General features: G+C 40.2%; 1 protein-coding gene across 1 annotated transcript in view; it reads right to left on the reverse strand.

Annotated features, from left to right (window-relative positions):
* The window catches only part of si (sucrase-isomaltase), a 168,120-nt gene that overhangs the window by 84,624 nt on the left and 65,783 nt on the right, over positions 1–17,713 (reverse strand). Inside the window, exons 18-19 of the mRNA XM_071360047.1 lie at positions 4,636–4,790; positions 4,325–4,409 (exon numbers count right to left, since the gene is read on the reverse strand). Of these exons, the coding sequence (XP_071216148.1) occupies positions 4,325–4,409; positions 4,636–4,790 (240 nt within the window). The remainder of the gene's footprint in view (positions 1–4,324; positions 4,410–4,635; positions 4,791–17,713) is intronic.

The raw sequence follows: 17,713 nt of genomic DNA on the forward strand, positions 1-17,713 counted from the left end.
GAGCATTGGTCCAGTAACCGAAAGGTTGCTAGCTCGAATCCCCGAGCTGACAAGGTAGAAATCGGTTGTTCTGCCCCTGAACAAGGCAGTTAACTTCTTATGGCTGCAGGAGCAGTGAATGAAAGGTTGGATGAAAGGTGCACAGAGGAAACGGCCTGCTCCTCAGTCATAGTTGCTAATATTTGCATATTATTATTAGTATTGGATAGAAAACCCTCTGAAGTTTCTAAAACGGTTTGAATTATTTCTGTGAGTATAACAGAACTCATATGGCAGGCAAAAACCTGAGAAGTTCCACTTCCTGTTTGGATTTTTTCTGAGGGTGCTAGATTGTCAACCAAGCTTTCATTGAAATTACAGCGAGATATTGATGAGTTTTCACTTCCTACGGCTTCCACCAGATGTCAACAGTCAATAGAACTTTGTCTGATGACTCTAATGTGGGCTATACTCGGCCTTGTCTCAGGATGGTAAGTTGGTGTTGAAGATATCCCTCTAGTGGTGTGGGGGCTGTGCTTTGGCAAAGTGGGTGGGGTTATATCCTTCCTGTTTGTCCCTGTCCGGGGGTATCATCGGATGGGGCCACAGTGTCTCCTGACCCCTCCTGTCTCAGCCTCCAGTATTTATGCTGCAGTAGTTTATGTGTCGGGGGGCTAGGGTCAGTTGGTTATATCTGGAGTACTTCTCCTGTCTAATCCGGTGTCCTGTGTGAATTTAAGTATGCTCTCTCTAATTCTCTCCTTCTCTCTTTCTTTCTCTCTCTCGGAGGACCTGAGCCCTAGGACCATGCGTCAGGACTACCGGGCATGATGACTCCTTGCTGTCCCCAGTCCACCTGGCCTTGCTGCTGTTCCAGTTTCAACTGTTCTGCCTGCGGCTATGGAACCCTGACCTGTCCACCGGATGTGCTACCTGTCCCAGACCTGCTGTTTTCAACTCTCTAGAGACCGCAGGAGCGGTAGAGATACTCTTAATGATCGGCTATGAAAAGCCAACTGACATTTACTCCTGATTATTATTTGACCATGCTGGTCATTTATGAACATTTGAACATCTTGACCATGTTCTGTTATAATCTCCACCCGGCACAGCCAGAAGAGGACTGGCCACCCCTCATAGCCTGGTTCCTCTCTAGGTTTCTTCCTAGGTTTTGGCCTTTCTAGGGAGTTTTTCCTAGCCGCCGTGCTTCTACACCTGCATTGCTTGCTGTTTGGGGTTTTAGGCTGGGTTTCTGGACAGAACTTCGAGATATTAGCTGATGTACGAACGGCTATATAAAATAAACTTGATTTGATTTTGATTTGATAATGTGAAGGGGGGCCGAAGGAGACAGGAATTAGTCACCACTGCCACGAGCTGACCATGCTTTGACCATGCGCGTTCACGTGAGAGGCAGCTCCGTTCCATCGCTCAACTGAAGTCAATGTAATTCTCCGGTTGGAACGTTATTCAAGATGTATGTTCACAACATTCTAAAGATTGATTCAGTACATCATTTGACATGTTTCTACTGACTGTTATGGAACTTTTGGACATTTCGTCACGTTATAGTGGACGCGCTTTGTGACTTTGGAATTGTTTACCAAACGCGCTAACCAAAGTAGCTAATTGGACATAAATAACGGACATTATCGAACAAATCAAGCATTTATTGTGGACCTGGGATTCCTAGGGCTGCATTCTGATGAAGTTCATCAAAGGTAAGGAAATATTTATCATGTATTTTCTGGTTTCTGTTGACCCCAACATGGCGGCTAATTTGGCTATTGTTCTAAGCTCCGTCTCAGATTATTGCATGATTTGCTTTTTCCGTAGTTTAAAAAAAAAATCTGACACAGCGGTTGCATTAAGGAGAGGTATATCTATCATTCCATGTGTATAACTTATATTATCATCTACATTTATGATGAGTATTTCTGTTGAAACGATGTGGCTATGCACTATCACTTGATGTTTTTGGAACTAGTGAATGTAACGCGCCAATGTAATCTCAGATTTTTTTATATAAATATGAACTTTATCAAACAAAACATGCATGTATTGTGTAACATGAAGTCCTATGAGTGTCATCTGATGAAGATAATTAAAGGTTAGTGATTAATTTTATCTCTATTTCTGCTTTTTCTGACTGCTATCTTTCGCTGGAAAAATGGCTGTGCTTATTGTGGTTTGGTGGTGACCTAACATAATCGTTTGTAGCGCTTTCGCTGAAAAGCATGTTTGAAATCGGACACTTTGGTGGGATTAACAACAAGATTACCTTTAAAATGATATAAAACACGTGTATGTTGAGGAATTTTATTTATGAGATTTCTGTTGTTTGAATTTGGCGCCCTGCACTTTTACTGGCTGTTGTCATATCAATCCCGGTAGCGGGATTGCAGCCATAAGAAGTTAACCCACTGCTCCCCGGTAGGCCGTCATTGTAAGTAAGAATTTCTTCTTAACTGACTTACCTTGTTAAATAAAGGTTAAATAAAAAACAGAGAGGGTAGGGTGGATATATAATGGAGAAAGATAGAGAGAAGAGGCAGGATAGAGATATATATATATATATATATCTAGAGGGAAATGAGTTCAGAGGTTTGAGAGTGTACTTGATTAAGAGCGTGCAGTAGAGACGAGAGCGGCTGCTTTTGAAGAAGGGATGAAAAGAGGAGAGTGATGGAAGGAGAGACAAGGAGAGGTATGGGGATGGACTCGGGCGGACAGGGCTAGACCTCCCCAGTCTATCAAGGCGCTGGAGAGATCAATGTTAAGAGATCCACTCTGATCTTACACTTAGCCCCTAGACATCATTAGACAGAGAGGAGGTACTGTGAGGGAAAGAGAGGACAGAGGAGGTACTGTGAGGGAGAAAGAGAGAGTATGTAAGTTAGAGAGAGAGACAGAGAAGGAGAGGAGGTACTGTAAGTTAGAGAGGAAGAGAGAGAGGGGGAAAGAGAGGAGAGACCTAGAGAGAAGGAGAGGAGAGAGGAGGTACTGTAAGTTAGAGAGGAAGAGAGAGAGGGGGAAAGAGATGAGAGACGTAGAGAGAAGGAGAGGAGAGAGGAGGTACTGTAAGTTAGAGAGGAAGAGAAAGAGAGGAGAGAGGAGGTACTGTAAGTTAGAGAGGAAGAGAAAGAGAGGAGAGAGGAGGTAAGTCAGAGAGTCAGAGAGTCAGAGAGTGCGAGAGAGAGAGAGAGAGAGAGCGAGAGAGAGAGAGAGAGAGCGAGAGAGAGAGAGAGAGAGAGAGAGAGAGAGAGAGAGAGAGAGAGAGAGAGAGAGAGAGAGAGAGAGAGAGAGAGAGAGAGAGAGAGAGAGAGAGAGAGAGAGAGAGAGAGAGAGAGAGAGAAAAAGCCCTGTGAAGGACCAACAAAGAACACGCTCTTTCACACAAGTTATGTATTGATGTCAATTAACAACTTATTACATAAGTCTGAATTATTACACAACGTTTTACTTTTTGGATGACATCCTCTCTGTATCCCCAAGGAGAAGTCAAGCTTGGGCTTCTTCTTTCTCTCTGCTGGCATGACAACCTTTTCACTCTGATTACAGTTATTATATTCAGACTGAAGCCCCACTCTGCTTGTCTCTAATTCGCCAGAGGCCATGCTAAATTGCTTATTAATCAGCTGGCCACTTTTAACATGACCACAATCTATCTGCACTCGCAAAACACACACACACACACACACACACACACACACACACACACACACACACACACACACACACACACACACACACACACACACACACACACACACACACACACACACACACACACACACACACACACACACACACACACACACACACACACTCATATGCACAAATGCGTACATACAAACTCTTCGGCGCGTACACAAAAACTATTGCGTACACGCACACACACACACACACACACACCCACACACACAATGTATCTGCGCTTCTAATCTGCTTGTAATGAGGTCAGCGCTCTCATTAGTGCGGCGGGGGAAAAAAGGAGGAAATGAAAGAGAAAAGAGAAAAGAGAGGGAGGACGGAAAGTAAATCCCATGTTATGTGCTTGTCCCAACGGAGGTCAACTAGTGTGTGTCTGTGTGTGTGTGTGTGTGTGTGTGTGTGTGTGTGTGTGTGTGTGTGTGTGTGTGTGTGTGTGTGTGTGTGTGTGTGTGTGTGTGTGTGTGTGTGTGTGTGTGTGTGTGTGTGTTAAGAGAGAGATATCTCCTCTCAAGGGGTTTATCCCGCCAATCGTTTTTTTAGATAATTGCAAATGAAATGTGAAAAATGATCTGTGTGTCGTAGTATGAAACAGAGTCTAGTTCACTGAGCCTGAACCAGTACATGTACTCACAGGGTCCAGTACAGGTGTGATGAGCAGGTGTTTCCCCCAGAGGAACTGGCGGTCCACTGTCCAGGTGTTACTGTCAGAGTAGAACCTGGAAGACGGACAGAGGGAGAGGGGGGGCGGGGGGTATTCATGTGGACTGATCAGTGCTTGTTTTTGTAACATCCACGCATTGTTTACGAAAAATAAAGTTGCCTCTAAACTCTGATCAGCTGGATCAGTGTTGTTCCTTATGGACTTGAGGAAGATGGTGGTATTCCTAGATCTGAGCCTGGGAGAAACTGCTACCACGATCAACAGGAAGTGATGTCACTTACTCGTGCATGACGGGCCGGACCACGGTGTCCCCGGTAGTGTGAGCCTTGTAGAAGAGGGTGTAGAGGTAGGGGAGAAGGGTGTACCGGATATTCAGGTAATGTTTAGAGGTGTTCAACAGCAGAGAGTCTGCACCGAACCATGCCGGGTCCTGGGGCTGGAGGGAGGGAGGGAAGGATGGAGGGAGAGAAAGGAGGGAAGGAGGAAGGGGAGGGGTGGAGAGAAGGGAGGGAGGAAGGGAAAGGAGGGATGGAGAGAAGGGAGGGATGGAAGGAGAGATGGAGGGAGGGAGAGAAAGGAGGGATGGAAGGAGAGAGGGAGGGAGGGAGGGAGAGAAGGGAGGGATGGAAGGAGAGAAAGGAGGGAAGGAGGAAGGGGAGGGGTGGAGAGAAGGGAGGGAGGAAGGGAAAGGAGGGATGGAGAGAAGGGAGGGATGGAAGGAGAGATGGAGGGAGGGAGAGAAAGGAGGGATGGAAGGAGAGAGGGAGGGAGGGAGGGAAGGAGGGAGAGAAGGGAGGGATGGAAGGAGAGAAGGAGGGAGGGATGGAGAGCATGGAGGGAGGGAGGGAAGGAAGAAGAGAGAGAAGGGAGGGATTGGGCGAGGGGAGGGAAAGAGGGAGGGAGGGAGAGAGAAAGAGAGAAAGCGAGAGGGAAGGAAGGAAGCAGAGAAGAAAGGAATGAGGGAGGGAAGGAGAGAGTGAGGGAGGGAATGAGAGAGGGAGAGAAGGAAGGAATGAGGAAGAGGGGGAGGGAGGGAAGGAGAGAGCGAGGGAGGGAAGGAGAGAGGGAGAAAGGGATTTATAACCACCATGATGACACTTCGTAATCAACAACAACACACTCAAAAGGCAAGTGAACAGAAAGAGCAGAAAGAGAGAAAGAGTTTAATTCCAGTTGAAGAGGGAGAGAACACATAAGAAATCAGGCCAGAGAGACAACAGAGACAGAGACAGAGGAAACATAAAAAAAGTATAATTGTGGAGTGGATGATTAGCTGCTGAAGGGCTAATCCTTAATGTCTTGTGTGTGTGTGTGTGTGTGTGTGTGTGTGTGTGTGTGTGTGTGTGTGTGTGTGTGTGTGTGTGTGTGTGTGTGTGTGTGTGTGTGTGTGTGTGTGTGTGTGTGTGTGTGTGCGTGTGTGTGTGTGTGTGTGTCGAGGACTTTGGCTTGTGTGACCTTCTTATGAGAGAAGTGATTAGGGCAAAGCAAAGGTCAAACATTATCCGTCTCATTTAGTGTCAATCTCTCTTTAGATTCATCAAAATATCCTGTCTGCCGGCAGAAGGCCTCTCTCTCTCTCTCTCTCTCTCTCTCTCTCTCTCTCTCTCTCTCTCTCTCTCTCTCTCTCTCTCTCTCTCTCTCTCTCTCTCTCCCTCTCTCTCTCTCTCTCTCTCTCTCTCTCTCTCTCTCTCTCTCTCTCTCTCTCTCTCTCTCTCTCTCTCTCTCTCTCTCTCTCTCTCTCTCTCTCTCTCTCTCTCTCTCTGTTTTATATCTAATATACTATATAAGTTTTATAAAACCAATATTTTTATTATCAACATTTCAGCAAGCCTAATTTCAAGATTATTCATTTATTTATTGACCCATATTTTACCAGGTAAGATGACTGAAAACATATGTGACTCGTTTCAGGAAACTAGACTTCTGTCACACTAATTTACAGGAGCGGCATTTTAACATGTATTTTTTTTGGCAGAAATGCCTTCTGGAACATGTAAACTTTCATGTGCCTTGATAAAAAACATGTATTCCATCCATATATGCAAATAAAATTGTAACATTTTGAGCCACGGAATAAGTGAAGAACCTTCCCGCTAGCCATGATTGGCTGAGATAATGGATGTGCTGAACATGCTGGGGGATGAGTTTGGATTGGTCTGCCATGGAGCATGCTTCTGTCTATAACGTGAGCTCTTCAGTATGTGCTGACAGTTCTTTCTACCACACTATCGTTTTTGAAAGATATAGCGTTAGCCAACGAAAAGGTGCTATCGACAGATCAGTTGGAAGAAGTGTAGTCATAAACTGTTTTCTCTGCAACCGCACGGCAAGCGGTACCGGAGCACCAAGTCTAGGTCCAAAAGACTTCTTAACAGCTTCTACCACCAAGCCATAAGACTCCTGAACAGCTAATCAAATGGCTACCCAGACTATTTGCATACACAGCTGCTACTCTTTGTTTATTATTTATGCAAAGTGACTTTAACTCGACCTACATGTACATATTACCTCAATTACCTTGACTAACCGGTGCCCCAGCACACGGTACCCCCTGTATATAGCCTCGCTTGTTGTTTTACTGCTGCTGTTTAATTATTTGTTACTTTATTTTAAAAAATTTACTTAACTTCTTCGGGGTAGGGGGCAGCATTTTCACTTTTGGATAAATAGCATGCCCAAATTCAACTGCCTGCTACTCCTCCCCAGAATATAAGACATGCATATTATTAGTAGATTTGGATAGAAAACAATCTGAAGTTTCTAAAACTGTTTGAATCATGTCTGTGAGTATAACAGAACTTATGTAGCAGGCAAAACCCCGAGGACAAACCATTCAGAAATTTTATTTTTTTGAGGTCACTCTCTTTTCAATGAGTATTCATTGGGACACCAGATTTCTAAGGGACTTGTTTGAAGTTCCTACCGCTTCCACTGGATGTCACCAGTCTTTGGAAATTGGTTGAGGTTATTCCTTTGTGTAATGAAGAAGTACGGCCATCTTAAATGAGGGTCACTTGAAGTAAATTGTTTGAGAGAGGCACATTACCAAAAAAGTTGCGTCAGTTTGTTTTCTTTTTGTATTGAACACAGATCATCCCGTCTTCAATTTGATCGATTATTAACATTTAAAAATACTTAACGTTGTATTACAAAAGTAGTTTGAAATGTTTCGGTAAAGTTTACATGTAACTTTTGATATATTTTGTAGTGACGTTGCGCAAGTTGGAAGCTGTGTTTTTCTGGATGAAACGCACCAAATAAATTGACATTTTGGATATATATCGATGGAATTAATCGAACAAAAGGACCATTTGTGATGTTTATGGGACATATTGGAGTACCAACAAAAGAAGTTCGTCAAAGGCATGAATTATATTTTTATTTCTGCGTTTTGTGTCGTGCCTGCAGTGTTGAAATATGCTACTCTCTTTGTTTACTGTTGTGCTATCATCAGATAATAGCATCTTATGCTTTCGCCGAAAAGCCTTTTTGAAATCTGACATGTTGGCTGTATTCACAACGAGTGTAGCTTTTATTTGGTATCTTACATGTGTGATTTAATGAAAGTTTGATTTTTATAGAATTTTATTTGAATATGGCGCTCTGTAATTTCCCTGGCTATTGGCCAGGTGGGACGATTGCGTCCCACCTACCCCAGAGAGGTTAACACTTATTTTAACCTGTTATGGCTGCAAGGGAAATTATTGAGTAGCCAGAAAAAAGGTGCCCATTTCAAACGGCCTCGTACTCAATTCTTGCTCGTACAATATGCATATTATTTATTACCTTTGGATATAAAACACCTTCTAGTTTCTAAAACAGGTTTAATTATTTCTCTAAGTGAAACATAACTCTTTTTACAGCCCATTTTCTGGAAAAAGTGAATTTTCCAAGAAGCTATGTCTCTCTTCAAGATACTCTCTATAAAAGGCCTTGGCACTTGGGACTGTACAAACACGTCACACATCTTCCCCTGGTTGTCATGCGGAAGTGAGAGAAAAAAGGACTTGATTATCTCTGTCAGGGACTGAAAGGAACCTCTTTGAGTGATAAGTGCGCACTTTATAATTTTTTCTGGGCGCGAAGTAGGAACTGGACCGCGCTCCTGGAAAACACTCGTTATAGGTGAATATGACCTCCAGCTTCGATTTTCTTTGATACATGTCACAAAATCATCCTAAAGTATGTTTTTTCAATATACTTTAATTATATTATTGAAATTTATTCTGGACTTTAGACGTGATGCGACGCAAGAATTTTGTCAAGACGGAGAGGTTAGCATGGCATGGCCAGTGTGTCATGCTAATTCAACAGGGACATCGTTCGTTCTAGGTCCAAATGAACACGGTTCTGAACAAAGGACCCTTTGGAGAACATTCTGATGGAAAATCAACAAAGATAAGGACCCAATTTGGGATGCTTTTTCATATATCTGTCGAACTGTGCTATCGCTAGCGTTTGACTAGAATCAATGCTGCTGTGTGTTAGCTATTGTAGTAAGCTAATATAACGATATATTGTGTTTTCGCTGTAAAACACTTCAGAAATCGGAAATATTGTCTGTATTCACAAGATCTTTCTCTTTCATTAGCTATCCACCATATATTTTTCTGAAATCTTTTCTGATGTGAAATTAGAAGTAGACGTTGGTGTCTGTTTTCTCTGGCTACTGCCGTGCGATTTCTTACTGTAGCTATGATGGTAGCAGTAATGTAAAACTGATTTATAGCTAAAATATGCATTTTTTTTGAACAAAACATAGATTTATTGTGTAACATGTTATAGGACTGTCATCTGAGGGAGTTTTTTCTAGGTTATTTAGGTTAGTTCTAGGTTAGTTAGGTTGGCTTTGCATGCTAGCTGCATGCTAGCTGCATGCTACCGGTGCTGTGAAAAATAAGTGTCTCTCTTTTTGTATTTGGTGGTGAGCTAACATGAATATATGTGGTGTTTTCGCTGTAAAACATTTAAAGAATCTGAAATATTGTCTGTATTCACAAGATCTTTCTCTTTCATTAGCTATCCACCATATATTTCTCTGAAATGTTTTCTGAAGTGTAATAAGGTAGTTGACGTTGGTGTCTGTATTTTCTCTGGCTACTCCCGTGCGATTTCTTACTGTAGCTATGATGGTAGCAGTAATGTAAAACTGATTTATAGCTAAAATATGCATTTTTTTTGAACAAAACATAGATTTATTGTGTAACATGTTATAGGACTGTCATCTGAGGTAGTTTTTTCTAGGTTATTTAGGTTGGTTCTAGGTTAGTTAGGTTGGCTTGTGCATGCTAAATGCAGCCTACTTGTGCTGTGAAAAATGTCTTTCTGTCTTTTTTTATTTGGTGGTGACCTAACATAAATATATGTGGTGTTTTCTCTGTAAAACATTTAAAAAATCGGACATGTTGGCTGGATTGACAAGATGTTTATCTTTCAAATGCTGTATTGGACTTGTTAATGTGTGAAAGTTAAATATTTTACAAAAATAGATTTTGAATTTCGCGCTCTGCACTTGGACAGGCTGTTGTCATATTGATCCCGATGTCGGGCTTGCAGCCTGAAGAAGTTAATTGTTTTATTCAATTCTTAAAGCATTGTTGGTTAAGGGCTTGTAAGTAAGCATTTCATTGTAAGGTCTACCACACCTGTTGTATTCCGCGCATGTGACAAATAACATTTGATTTGATTTGATGTAATCATTAGTCCAACAATTGCAAACAAGAGTTTCTATTGGACAAATTCAGGTATGTTTATCCCCATTTTGTTCCGTTTGCTTCCGTTTAAGAAACATATTTTTTTTCAACAGAATCGGCGGAATGAATTCACCCCTGATCATGCATAAACAGAGTTACCTATCATAACAGCCACGTTGTGTTTCTTCTCTTCCCTTCGCTTGATGTCAATGCACAACACATCAGCTGTATTTGACCAGGCGAAAGTAACCTTTCTAAACACAGCCTACATCATTGTCACCATATTAAGTAAAGTAACATCATAGTCAGCATAGCTAATATAACTAACGCGTTAGTAAACCCGGAAGCCAAGATGGCGTCGCTGTGAGAGGGTGTATTTACTCGCTCTTCAAAGCAACATTGAGGGTTAGGTGATAGCGGGCAGCATTTTCACTTTTGGATGAATAGCGTGCCCATAGTGAACTGCCTCCTACTCTGTCCCAGATGCTAATATATGTATATTATTATTACTATTGGATATAAAACACTCTGAAGTTTCTAAAACTGTTTGAATGATGTCTGTGAGTATAACAGAACTCATATGGCAGGCAAAAACCTGAGAAACAATCCAAACAGGAAGTGAGAATTCTGAGGCTGGTGGATGTTCAACTCATCGCCTATTCAATTCCCTGTAAGATATGGATATGTTTGCACTTCCTACGCCTTCCACTAGATGTCAACAGTCTGTAGAACGTGGAATGAAGCCTCTACTGTGATGTTGAGCCGGATGGGAGGTGTTTCAGTCTTTCAGTCATTGGTCTGGCAGAATGCCAGTTCCTGGTCACGTGCATTCCAAACGATATCGTCTTGCTTTCCATTACTTCTAGAGACACAAAAGGAATTCTCCGGGTGGAACGTTATTGGATAGTTATGATAACAACATCCTGAAGATTGATTCTCTACTTAGTTTGACCAGTTTATTCGACCTGTAATATAACTTTTTGAAGTTTACGTCCGAGTTCGCCTGCATCTGCGCGAGAGTTTGGACATGTGCACTAAACGTGCTAGCAAAAGTAGCTACTTAGACATAAGTAATGGACATTATCGAACAAAACAACGATTTATTGTGGAACTAGGATTCCTGGGAGTGCATTCTGATGACGATCATCAAAGGTAAGGGAATATGTATGATGTAATTTCGTATTTCTGTTGACTCCAACATGGCGGAGAAATGTTGTTATATCTGAGCGCCGTCTCAGATTATTGCATGGTGTGCTTTTTCCGTAAAGTTTTTTTAAAATCTGACACAGCGGTTGCATTAAGAACAAGTGTATCTTTAATTCTATGTAAAACATGTATCTTTCATCAAAGTGTATGATGAGTATTTCTGTTATTAGATATGGCTCTCTGCAATTTCTCCGGATATTTTGGAGGCATTTCTGAACATGGCGCCAATGTAAACAAAGATTTTTGGATATAAATATGCACTTTATCGAACAAAACATACATGTATTGTGTAACATGATGTCCTATGAGTGTCATCTGATGAAGATCATCAAAGGTTAGTGATTCATTTTATCTCTATTTCTGCTTTTTGTGACTCCTATCTTTGGCTGGGAAAATGGCTGTGTTTATCTGTGGCTATGTACTGACCTAACATAATCGTTTGGTGTGCTTTCGCCGTAAATCCTTTTTGAAATCAGACATGTTGGCTGGATTCACAACATGTGTAGCTGTAATTTGGTGTCTTTCATGTGTGATTTCATGAAAGAGTGATTTTTATAGTAATATATTTGAATTTAGCGCGCTGCATTTTTTCTGGCTTTTGCCCAAGTGGGACGTTAGCGTCCCACATACCCCAGAGAAGTTAACAGTCTAATTTTGGCTATCAATGTTGAAAGAAACTAACTATAACTTGTTTTAGGGATATAGGATACGTTTAGAGTTCGTTTTTGTCAAGTTGAATGGGAAGAACACGACAGAAAGACAATAGTAGACGGAATATCCAAGTCTCACAGAAGATGGCAGACATGCTAGCTAGCCACAACGAGGACCAGAGCAGCATGGATACACAAGAAGCCGCAAACTCAAACAAGAGAAAGAACAAAACTGACCAGGATGAAATCCTTGCAACCTCTTTACCTCAGACCCCAAGTAAAAATCCACCGGTGAAAAAAGTAAAAGAGGACATTTCCATGTCTGAACTTTTCTCTGCAATCCAGTCCATGTCTACTAAACAAGATGCCACGCTCTCCAAAGTGTCCATCATAGAGTAGGTTTACTGAAGAAACATCAAAGAAGATTGATAATTTGTCAGAAACTGTCAGTCAGCTACACAAAATTGTGAAAAGATAACGTTCCTAGAGAATGATTTGAAGAAACTGCAATACCAAAATAATGAGCTGTGTGAGAACGTAGCTGAACTTCAAAGGTCCTCTCGCAGGTGGAATCTGAAAATCCAAGGTGTAAAAGATGGAGAGGATATTAGGGAAGCAGTCATTAATATCCTGGGAAAGGTGGCTCTGTGCATCAAAGACAAGCTAAGAGACGTGGGACGTGAGACTTGGGAAACGAAGATCTGATGGACCCCCTCGCTATATAATTTTGCGCTTAACTATGCGCCATTACAGGGTCATCATCTGGAAAATGGCCAAGGGGAACAAGTTTCTGGATGAGAAGAAGCTCCGCATCAAAGAAGCTCTGATACCGCAGGATCAGACTGCCAGGGAGAAACTGTGGCCGCTTATACAGAGGGCACGACAAGAGGGAAAGAAGGCTGGGTTCAAGGGCCCACACGCGTTTATCGAAGGAAGAATGATTACTGGGTAACTCTGTTGACATTAACCAAACTGGAACTGTGAGTACTGCCAAAAGTACAGTTAACATACTGCCACGAGTGAATGTACCGTTCGAACTACAACTGATGAACACTTGCCAACTAAAAAAAATAGGAAGTAAATAGATTTGTTATTCTGTTAACCACCGCTACCTCAGCTGAGCGTAGTTTTCCGTCGGAGTGATCCTCTCAAGGTTCACTGTTTGTTTTATTGTTCATATTACTACTTCTGTATTCTAATTTGAGTTCTTTCTGTTTTTAATGCAGGAGTTTGTTTTCAACTCACTCAATATCGTTAGTCTGAATGCTCGGGTTTTGAGAGATCTTACAAAAAGGAAAGCCTTATTTTTATATTGTAAATGCAATAACACAGATTTTGTCCTTCTTCAAGAAACTCATTCGGGTGAAAGTGATTTGAAATTTTGTAAATCACAATGGGGGATCATGGCCTATTTCAGTCATGGATCACACCATTCTGCTGGTATTTTGACACTTATTCACAAGTTTAAAGGTGGCATTCTAGAATCCACATCTTCACAAGATGGGAGATGGGTCATAGTAACTGTTAAACTTGAAAATGCTATTTTCATCATTTGTAATGTGTATATACATAACTCACATGCTCCAAATATGACCCTTTTTACCCAATTTACTAGGAAAGTACAGGATTTAACTTATTTGGGCTGGGGGGCAGTATTTTGAAGTTTGAATGACAAATGTGTCCAAAGTAAACTACCTGTTACTCAGGCGCAGAAGCTAGCATATGCATATAATTGGTAGATTTGGATAGAAAACACTCTGAAGTTTCTTAAACTGTTAAAGTAATGTCTGTGAGTAAAACAGATGTGATATGGCAGGTGAAAACCCGAGGAAAATCCATCTAGGAAATGGGATTTCTTTGATGTGAGTGGTTTTCCATTGAAAGCCTATTGACTATATAAGGGGTTAGGGCCCAGATTGCAGTTCCTATGGCAAACACTAGATGTCAACAGTCTTCAGACATGGTTTCAGGCTTGTTTCTGAAAAACAACGAAGAATAAGACCTTTTGCTAAGTGGTCTATGGAATCATGCAGTACTGGTTTGCGCGCGTGACTGTGTGCCCGCTCTTCGTTCTTTTTCCTTTCTATTGAATACGCTATTGTCGGGTTGAAATATTATCGATTATTTAGATCATTTACACCCTGAGGATTAGTTATAAATATTGTTTGACCTGTTTCGACAAACTTTACCGGTACAATTAGGATGTATTCGTCTGCATGTTTTGACCGCCTTTGAGCCAGGTGATTACTGAACAAAACGCGCCAACAAAACTGAGTTTTTGGGATATAAAGAGGGACTTTATCGAACAAAACAACCATTTATTGTGTAGCTGGGACCCTTTGGATTGCCAACAGAGGAAGATCTTCAAAAGTAAGTGATTTATTTTATTGCTATTTCTGACTTTCGTGACTCCTCTGCTTGGTTGGAAAATGTTTGTATGCTTTTGTAAGCGGGGCGCTGTCCTCAGATAATCACATGGTATGCTTTCGCCGTGAAGCCTTTTTGAAATCTGACAAAGTGGCTGGATTAACAAAAAGTTAATATTTTAACCGATGAATAACACTTGTATTTTCATGAATGTTTATTATTACTATTTGTGTAATTTGAATTTGGCGCTCTCCAATTTCACCGGATGTTGTCGAGGTGGGTCGCTGGCGGCACGTCTTGCCCAAATTAAGCAACAAATACTCAGAGGTTTTTCTAATTATTTCAGGGGATTTTAATGAAACACCTGATGCATCTGTTGATTGTTTTCCTCCTAGAACGAGTCAAAGCCCTCAAAATAGCAATATTATAACTACCATATGCAAAGATCTCTGTGTTGAGGAAGCCTGGCGTTATTTCAATCCGGATGCTAAGGGTGTGTATGTATGCTACCTGAACCAATAAAACTATGTCATGTAAATCTAGAATAGACGTATTCCTAATTTCCCTCTTTTTGTTACAACTTGTTATAGATGTAGATCATCAGTTGGCTCTCTTTTCTGATCATCACTTGATTTCCCATGAATTTACAAGCTACTAAAAGATCAAACGGTATTCGAGGATATTGGAAATTAAACGACACACTTCTTAAAGATCCTACTCTCATTGGAAACATCAAATCGTTAGCCAAAGATATTTTTGCAAGAAAAGACTTGGGTCATGGAAGTAAATGGGACTTTTTCAAATATAAAGTCAGATTTGTAGCCATTAAATGTGCCAAAGAGCTGATGTACTTAAATAAACTTAGAGAAAAAGAGTTGATGAGAACACCTGACAGTTTTCTAAAGGAAGATAATCTTTCTGAAGAAGAGGAGTCTGTATACAAGTCTTTAAAACTAGAATTAGAACAGCTTTACACAGATCTGGCAAAGGGTGCCTTTGTAAGGTCAAGAGCAAAATTGATTGAAGACGGGAAAGAAAACCTAGTTACTTTTTTGCACTTGAAAAGAGAAACAACAAAAGAAAATCTATAACTGCACTCAAAATTAACATTGTTTTATGCAAAGATATCATTACAATAACATCCTTTGTCAATTCATTTTATGAAAACCTTTACAGCTCTCATTTTCAGGAAGATGGTTGTGAAAACTACATTTGAAAATATGTTCCTGTAATTGAGGATGATATCCACTCAGTTTGCGATTCACCTGTGTCAATTGGAGAAATTAGAGAGGCTCTGAATTCAATGAAAAAAGGGAAATCACCTGGCCCTGATGGCCTATCAGTTGAATTCTATAGACAGTTTTGGGAGTTACTAGAAGACCCGATTTTTAACATGTTTCAAGATTGCATCAAAAGTGGGGAAATGGTCTCTGCTATGAAACAGGACCGTATTTCATTAATTCCGAATCCCGATAAAGACCCTTCTCTCATTGACAATTGGAGACCAATTACTTTATTAAATATTTATTACAAATTGATTGCTCTGGTTTATGCCAAAAGATTAAAGAAAGGAATAGATACCATTATAAATGAGACTCAAACAGGATTTATGAAGGGCCGTCACATAAACTCTAACATTCGTTTAGTCTTGGACCTTATAGATTATTCAGATGCAATTGACTCAGATGCGGTTGTCTTATTTTTGGACTTCTGTAAAGCCTTTGACACAATTGAACATGAATTTCTCTTTAGGTCACTAATTGGATTCCGTGAAAATGTTATCAAAGTCATTCGCATGTTTTACAATGCCCAATTTCGCAATTTTTATTCATTTTGGTTGTGGAACTTCTATCTCTAGATATTCTGAATAATGCAAATTTGTATGGCTTAACCATTTTTAACAAAGAAAGAAAAATGTCCCAACTGGCTGATGATACTACTCTTTTCTTAAGAGACAAAGACCAGGTCGCCCACACCCTTAATGCTATAACTGCATTTTCTATTGCATCAGGATTAATGCTGAATGTTTCTAAATGTGAAATCTTATGTTTATTTGACTCTGATGATAAAGAAATTGAAAATATTCCTGTAAAGGACTGTGTTAAATATTTAGGAATACATCTGTCAAAAAACACTCAGTCAGACAACATATGAATTTCTCTCCTAAAATTAAGAAAACCAAAAATATATTTAATAATTGGCTACAAAGAGATCTTTCAATACTTGGGAGAGTACTTCTGTGAAAGACAGAGGGATTGTCTCGTTTTGTGTACCCCTCATTATCTTTATTTGTAAATCCTACTACTTGTAAAGAGATCAATAAGACCTGTCTTGACTTCATCTGGAAAAATAAGTCTCACAAAGTAAAAAAAGTCAGTCCTGTGTAATAAAGAGCTGAAGGAGGTCTGGAAGTGTTGGACTTGTGGCATAAATAACACTTTCAAGATCAACTGGTTGAAAAGAGGTTTCAATATCGTATTTCATTCCAAATAATGTGTTTAATAAGTTGGGAGGTCTTCAATTTTTACTGAAATGTAATTGTATTCCTGAAAGATTACCCACTAAATTGGCTAGGTTTCACCAACAAGCTTTAATGGCCTGGAAAATATGTTTCTTGCACAATTTTCCCCCACATAAAGCTCATTTGTGGAATAATTCAGACATAACTGTAAGGAATAAGTCATTGTTCTACCCCAGCTGGCATGAGAGGAATATTGACTTTGTTCTTGATGTTTTCGACAACGAGGGTAATATTCTGAAACATTATAATAAGATGTTTTCAAAATGATTACAATTTACACTAGAATTGTATTTTTTTTTTGTATTACTTTATATTTTTTGTATGTTTAAGTATTTTCTCGTTAATACCTACATTCTGTTTTATATGATGTAACAATGTAAATTGTTGAACTGTATTTTTTTAATTTTATTTTTTTTAATAATAATAATAACATGTTAGTACACCCACTACAATCATGCAGTAACGTTAGTGTACAGCCAGTTAGTTGTTACACAAGCGGGCGGACACAGGCAGAGGACGTCCTCTGGAAGTTCTCATAATTACTGTGTAAGTCTATGGAAGGGGGTGAGAACCATGAGCCTCCTAGGTTTTGTATTGAAGTTAATGTACCCAGAGGAGGACAGAAGTTACACCATGGTGCTACCCTACAGAGTGCTGCTGAGGCTACTGTAGACATTCTTTGCAAAATAGTGTGTTTTAATCAGTTATTTGGTGACATAATTATATTTTGTTTAGTTTTATCTAAAAGTTATTACTTTTTAAATGTTTTACAATTTACATTTTTTATGAAATTCTCTGAGGAGGATGGTCCTTCCTTTCCTCTTCTGAGGAGCCTCCACTGGCGTCGAGTAAGCGTCATCTAATAATTATAAAATATTTATAATATATGCAAGTTACCACTTCACTGTACCATTTACACCTT

The sequence above is a fragment of the Salvelinus alpinus genome, chromosome 22 (genome assembly GCF_045679555.1).
Source record: "Salvelinus alpinus chromosome 22, SLU_Salpinus.1, whole genome shotgun sequence".
Lineage (NCBI taxonomy): Eukaryota > Metazoa > Chordata > Actinopteri > Salmoniformes > Salmonidae > Salvelinus > Salvelinus alpinus.